The 7967-nt window shown below is 45.1% G+C and overlaps 1 protein-coding gene across 1 annotated transcript in view; it reads right to left on the minus strand.

Moving 5' to 3' along the window:
- The window catches only part of shroom4 (shroom family member 4), a 97323-nt gene extending 89750 nt beyond the window's left edge, over positions 1-7573 (minus strand). The window contains exon 1 of the mRNA XM_083789418.1: positions 7146-7573. Within this exon, the coding sequence (XP_083645544.1) occupies positions 7146-7274 (129 nt within the window). The 5' untranslated portion in view covers positions 7275-7573. The remainder of the gene's footprint in view (positions 1-7145) is intronic.
- Positions 7574-7967: the final 394 nt, after the last annotated feature.

Here is a 7967-nt window from a genome sequence, read left to right on the forward strand (position 1 = left end):
ACAGCCATCCACGGTCCAGTCGCTAGTCGTGATAGATTTATTCTTACCTCCCGTTGTTGTCGATCGACTCTAGAGTGGTGTGTCTATTGTTAGCTGCTACACACACATTCACAACATCCGGTCCGTCGGTAAAAGGGGTCCGTGTTTGTAAATCGACTGCCTGCCTGCCTGCCTACTAGACTGACTGAATGGAAAAGCAATTTGACTGGCTGGTTGGCTAACAGACTAATTGAATGTACAAACAGCCTACAAACGGGTCCACTAACTGAAAGGGGAAGCTGATTGGTTGCTTGGCTGACCTTCTGACCGGCTGAGCCAATAAGAGGGCCTGACACACTGCCTTCTAACTGGCTGAGCAAACAGAGGGGCCTGACACACTGATGCAAGATATTTGTAATTTAACCGAGGTTTGTACAACTCCAAACCCCACCAAGGAAAGTGGATTTCCAAGGAAATGTGAACCTTTACTGGAATGATCATTTGTGGGAGGAAATTTGCATGGCTCAGAGATGTAAATAGGTTTTCAATGTAATGAGTCCCGGGATGCAGGGATGGTCTTTTAGAAATGTGTCCCAGGGACATTTTATGAGTCCCACTTCAACGACGTTAGGAGTCATATTACATTTTTTACAAATTGCAGCATTTAATTCCCATTTTATTTTATATGGTTATAGTGTGGTTATATTCATGTAGAAAACAGAAGAAATTATTATTATAACTAAAGCTAGCAAAATAAACTAGAATAAAAAAACAGTACAGTAGTACAGTAGTGCATCCCGTGGATGCAGACTGGTTGTTGTTTTATTGCGTCCCTTAACTATAAACTGCGTTTTGGGATGCAAAATGCAACCTATTTTAATCTCTGATGGCTGAAAAGATGTCTCAATGTGGTGGTATAAGGACGTGACGGAGCAACAGTTACATTAATTTAGAAAAAACGTGGGCTTGGAAAATAACTGATGAGGAGGCCCGGCAGACCGCCTGGCACTAACAACAATGGAACAACACATGCAAACCAATGTAAATAATTTGGGCCCAAATCGTGTTGCCTCAGATATGCCTACATTAAAAAAAGGTGTATAATGTCTAAGAGGATTATGCTCATATTTGGTTTGACACCGATGTCCAGTATGTCATGTTGCTGCGCCTGTTGTGTGGCGTCTCATGTGGCCAATGTGGGCAGGGGGACTTTCAGTGCTGCACATTAATCACCTTACCGTTAATTACCTTACCGTTGACAAAGGTATTGGCCAAGACGATGTCTAGACTGACTGACTGACTGACTGACTGGTCAACTGACTAACTGTCTAACTAGCTAAATGACAGATAATAGCTGGCTGACTGGCTGGCTGGCTGAAAGACTGACTAACTGATCATGAGATCCAATAGAGTTCTCAGGGGGGAAATATTTCCTCCGACCAAGTCCCAACATATAATTGCATTCATTCATATGCAGTACTATGTACTGTAAGTTTAATACTAGCAGTATGTAGGCATGAATGCATACCCTACTGTTGCATCAAACACAATATTCCCCCATTCCCCAGACCACAAATAAGACACACACACTAGTGATTTGTTCTGCCCTCTGTGGAATGTTGACCAAATGGCTTACATCCCTCTGCTGTCTCAGACACATTGAACCCCTCCCCCTACATCTCTCCCTCTCTCTCCCCCACACACACCTCTCATAGACACTCAAAACACCACACACACACACACACACACACACACACACACACACACACTGACTCAATCTTTCAAAAGGACACACGTGTGCACTCGTGCACGCATTAAGGTCTACATACAGAGTTTACAGACACGTATTCTCTCGCAGGTTGACTCGACAGACATACATACACACTTGAAGGACCGTCCTTACTCCTTAGACACACACCGACACTTAACCTCAAAGGTCGCCATGCTGAAGAAGAACATAATTTATGCTCACAGTCACACACAGAAATACTGTATGTGCCGGGGGGTGCCTGCTGGCCTAGCGGTCCAGGCGCATCGTGCCACGTGTAGGCTCTGGCCTGACAGACAGCGCGCCGCGTGTTCGAGTCCCGTTCATGACGACCGTTGCTGCATGTCTCTCCCTCTTTCCTGTCCATCTTCAGTGTCTGTGTTCTATCAATGAAGGCACAAAAGCCAAAAACTAATCTTAAACGAGAAATACTGTATACTCTTCATAATAATGCCAGTCAGTCAGAGCTGATCTCATTCTCCTAACTAAAGTTGTTCCGCAGCCCAACTACACTGTTCGTGCGCACAAACACACACACACACATTGTAGGATATTAGTGCACAGACACACGCACACATTGGAGGATATTAGTGCACAGACACACGCACACATTGGAGGATATTAGTGCACAGACACACGCACACATTGGAGGATGTTAGTGTGCACAGACACACGCACACATTGGAGGATGTTAGTGTGCACAGACACACGCACACATTGGAGGATATTAGTGCACAGACACACGCACACATTGGAGGATGTTAGTGTGCACAGACACACGCACACATTGGAGGATGTTAGTGTGCACAGACACACGCACACATTGGAGGATATTAGTGCACAGACACACGCACACATTGGAGGATGTTAGTGTGCACAGACACACGCACACATTGGAGGATATTAGTGCACAGACACACGCACACATTGGAGGATGTTAGTGTGCACAGAGTCACAGACACACGCACACATTGGAGGATATTAGTGTGCACAGACACACGCACACATTGGAGGATATTAGTGTGCACAAACACACGCACACACTGGAGGACATTAGTGCACAGTCTCCTGTCTGTGAATGGAAGTGAAGCTGCACACTGCGTTCATTCAGGTGACAGTGATGCTATGCAGAAAGACACCACGACTTAAATAGAGACACCACGACTTAAATAGACTGAAGGAAAGAACCATGTGATACAAATATGACACGCACACACGTCAGTCAGTCAGTCAGTCAGTCAGTCAGTCAGCCAGTCAGTCAGTCAGCCAGCCAGCCAGCCAACCAATCAACCAGTCATCCAGCCAGCCAGCCACTGAATGACAGTTCACATGAAGATAATGATCTTATTTCCATTACACGTTAGACTCAGAAGAATGAGCAAAATGCAATTCCATGCCCTCCCTCTCTCTCTCTCTCTCTGCATCACACACACACACATACTCTTAATCATTAAATACAGACTCTTTCTTGTACACATTTCCCAGGACAGAATTCGGCGCCTGGGCACTTGTGTGTGTGTGTGTGTGTGTGTGTGTGTGTTTGTAACTACCCACTGGACACTAAGCAGCCATAAGACCACCACCACCGTTTGATTTTTATCTCCTTCAGCAGTCTCTCACTCTCTCAGTCACATTTTCCCAGGGGCCGTGTGTGTGTGTGTGTGTGTGTGTGTGTGTGTGTGTGTGTGTGTGTGTGTGTGTGTGTGTGTGTGTGTGTGTGTGTTTCCAGTCTCCCTCCTGTTGCGGTGAATACAGATGTCACTGGCCTACAGTTACACTCTGCTGCTACTACCGCTGAAAGCTCTCAATGAGTGGGCGAGAGAGAGAGAGAGAGAGAGAGAGAGAGAGAGAGAGAGAGAGAGAGAGAGAGAGAGAGAGAGAGAGAGAGAGAGAGAGAGAGAGAGAGAGAGAGAGAGAGAGAGAGAGAGAGAGAGAGAAACGGGGGGGGAGAAGCAGAGGGGGGAGGGTGCCAAGGGGGGTGTGTGTGTATATATATATATATATATATATCTGCTGTCGGGAAGAAACCAAATAACTCCAAAATGTTTTGTTTTTTTTCCAGGAAATGAAAAATAGATTTTTTTCAGGAAATGAAGAAAACCTTATATTTTCAAAACAAAGCCACACAGCCTCATGGAAGTTGGTGTTGTGACTTTGTACATTGCCAATTACTTCCATGAGAAGGAGAGAGGTGGTGCAGTTAGCTGATTTAGCAGACAGTTTGAGAGGGGGAGAGGTGGTGGAGTTAGCTGCTTTAGCAGACAGATTGAGAGGGAGAGGTGGTGGAGTTAGCTGCTTTAGCAGACAGTTTTAGAGGGGGAGAGGTGGTGGAGTTAGCTGCTTTAGCAGACAGTTTGAGGACCCAATGGAGTTTTTTTTTTACTACTTTCCATTGGTTCAACATTTTCAAAACAACACACAGACGTAAAGGATGTTCAATAGCACTGATTTATGCCAAAAACGAATTAGTTAGGAGATTTCCTACCCCCAATAATTACTGACAGCAATTCAAAGCCACGCATAGTACCACCGCACACACACACACACAGTCACACACACACATTTTAATCATTCATTTGAATGCAATCGGCAAATCCCGGGCAAATCCCCCCACACACACACACCCTTCAGGGGTACAAGTAACAGCGTCTTCGGCATATTTGGCGGCAACCGATAGTGGAAGAGATCACTCACTCACACACTCACACACACTAATAACCGTGAGAACGGGGGGGGCCCGCCCAGTGGAAGCGTGGCCCACCGGTCAGCGGACCGCACAGAGGCGGAAACATCCGAGGAAGGCTGACCCCATCGTGTCAAACTGAAGTCTGAACATTCACCACCGGGCCGGCTGGGGCGTCTTATCAGCGCCCCGCCGGGCCAGATTAAATAATAATGACGTTGGAGGACAACTTCCCCTGCAGGAAATAACAATGGGGTTACTATTATATAATATATAGTGTCCTTTCAACTATCTATCACAAGACTACTGTGTTCTAGAGCACTGGGTTTCAACTCTTCTCGCGTCAAGGTCCATTATTTATTGGGCTTTTTTTTTTGAGCCAACGGAACCACCATTTTTATGAGATTTAGCCTCTCAGACCCAAAACTAAAGAATATTTTGTTTGTCGTTGGATAAGATTTTGTCCACAATTCCATGCAGTATTGATGTTATAGTACCATTAGGAGAGACAACAGGCAAACGTTGATCAAAATGACAATTCTTCCACATTCTCTAATTGTGTAGACTTCCTGTAAATTAAGTAACGCAGATGTTTAACAATAATGTAACTCCATCATTTAGGATTAACTGGGGACCACCTGGAACTGGTGGTCCCCGGGGCGCCACTGGTTGAAAACCATTGTTCTACTAGGGAAAGGTTCGGTGCCAAAATAGGTTGATTAAAAAACGCCACAGTCAGTCATGTGCAAGATATCCATCCATCCACTCCCATGCATGCACATGATGCCACATACCTATTCTATTCTTCTATTCCATCTGCTTTAAACAAGATGCTCCATTGTTTGCAGTGAGTTGCCAGCAGAGGTGAATACTTCTTGTAACTGGCAGGGTTTTTTGGGGGGTACCGTTGGGCACCAGTGTTGATTTCGTCGACTGAAACTGAGACGAAAAATGTTCGTCGACTACCTTTTTCCACTGACGAAAACTACATGGAAACTAAATGAAAACTAAGCTATGATGACAAAAACTAAGACTAAATATAATGACAATTTCGTCAACAGTTAAAAAGTAGCCTAAAATGTTAGGAAGGGACTAGTGGACAAGAGATCCAGTATAAGTCATTTTACAATTAGTTGCATGCTGAAAATAGCTGCTCTACAAGCTCACAACGTGTCGCAAAAAAACAGTTATTACGACGGCATCAAGGCCCGACAAAATACATTTTGTTCGACTAAATCAACTGTAGATTTAGTCGACTAAAACCTTGTGGTAGACTTAACACTAAAACATTCCAGGTGACTAAAATGTGACTAAAACTAAATGAAAACTATTCAAGAGAGACTATGACTAAAACTAAAATCAAAATTTGCTGCGAGAAAGAAAGTGAGAAAGAAAGGCTGCAACTTTTACGATCTACCTGGCAGGTCAAAACAAAACAAAAGCCACTCACCATATTAGCATTTGAATGTGCCTGTGTCCGTAAAGGTGTGACCACGTGACACCCGTGTGAAGTGAGGGGAACTCTTATCTACTTTGTGTAGGACGAAAATAGCTCTTATCATCATGACGTAACATGTCGATTTGCTCAGACACACATGACGTAAATTCTCCATTCATTGTCTTGTCAATGGCATCTCTATAGGAGGGGCTAGCGCCCCTCAATAAATACAAATGAATTTGACCAAATAAATCAGGTCTTCTGATTCTGAACAACCAACGCCATTTTTGAACCTCTGTGATGACGACAGCAACACCTCGAACAGATTCCATTCCACTTCTCTCCGAAACATCTTGACTCAATGAATGGCCAAGGCCAGCTCATAGCTACCATGACATCAGTGACTGGACAATTGGATTATGGGAACTGGATTCTAGGCTGTCTATTCTGTGTACAGCAGTGGTTTTCAAAGTGGGGTCCTTGAGGGAGTTCCAGGGGGTCCCCAGCTAAATGATAGTTGGGAACCAAATGGATGGTTAAATTGATTGATATTGATTTTGCAATATAAATTGGGATTCAAGAAATGTAAATGGCATTACATGGGGGTCTGACTCTGAGGCCTAATAATGCATGTCAACCCTGAAAAATGATTGATATAATCTTCTCTTATGGGGGGGGGGGGGGGGTCCCTGGCATATCTTTTCAAATGGGGGTCCATCATGTGGGATAATAAGTATCAATTTGGGGGTCTTTGACATGAAAAACTTTGAGAACCACTGGTGTACAAGACACTGACAGCTGACTACACTGTAGCATCCAGAGGCCAGCAGCACAGATGAGAGCCCCGGATAAGATATGTGCTTTTTAGTCTCGGACAATAAACTTCTCACTCTTCGCGTCTCAAGAAAGATACACTGACTGACTCACTGACTGAGGCCAGACTTTGCCTTGCAGTCCCTTTACTATAGTAGCTAAGAGTGGAAAGAAAGTTCCCCCTGGGCAGGAGAGGAGTGGACTTATTTGTTTTGTCAACTTTTTCAGCATGAAGAAAAAAAACACTTTTAAAATAGTCCTCCAGACAAAAAGTGACCGGTAGGTAGTCGTTGCTGCTGCCCGTCCATACTATAGCCATGCGAACTGAAATATATGCAAGAATGCAGAACACACACACACATTGTTGTGTTCTGCAGCCAGAATCGCCACCTCACAACATCATCATCAGGACACACACACACACACACACACACACACACACACACACACATTAAACCACTCACTTTCGTGATGATGAGGGGCTCTCCGTGCTCCAGCCCTCCTTTCAGCGTGAAGCCCCACGGCGCGCCGCCGCTCAACTGGACCTGGATGTGGGTGAAGGACACGAGCTGCTCCACCGTCTCCTCCTCCATTCCTTCCTATTCTCCTCTGTAGGCTCTGGAAGGTCTGGAACCTGGTGGAACCCCGTGGTGGTCCGACAGGGTGGTTCTGGCTGGAACCGGTGGTTCTGTCTGGAGGAAACTCCGGTTCGGAGGACCCCCACCACCACCGAGGCACCGAATCAATCACAGTGTGCTTTTGCCGGTAGCTCGGTCGCATTCCCTTCCCACCGGGCGCTCCAAACTAGTCTCCATCACATCTTCATCACCATCATTCACCACTCACTCACTCTGTCTGACTCACTGCTGGCTGAGACAACTAAAAAAATGTATGGCTGAGACTACAGGGAAGGAAGGAGTGAGTGTGAGTGAGTGTCAGTGGAAGAGGGGGAGGGCAACAAAAAAAAAGAAAAACTTTGCACGCGTTCCAAAAACTTCCAAAGAAGTGAGAGGGAGGGAAGCCTGTCGTTGTTGCCAGATTGGCGAGATCTCCGGGAGAAAGAAGCAACCCATGCAGGTCTATGATGGCAGTGGTTTGTTCCCAGTTTGGCCTGCTGAATTAGGCTACGGACCCCCATTTAATGGCATTTCTATCTCTGGGACCAGATTTTTATATTGTAAAATCAATGTTAATTTAACTCTGAAAGTGTACAGGGTCCATTTGATTACGTATTGTACACTCTCAAGAGTTATAAGTGTCCATTTGGTTCCTAACTATCATTTAGC

This window comes from Protomyctophum parallelum (assembly GCF_964188405.1).
Source record: "Protomyctophum parallelum genome assembly, chromosome: 18".
Classification (NCBI taxonomy): Eukaryota; Metazoa; Chordata; class Actinopteri; order Myctophiformes; family Myctophidae; genus Protomyctophum; species Protomyctophum parallelum.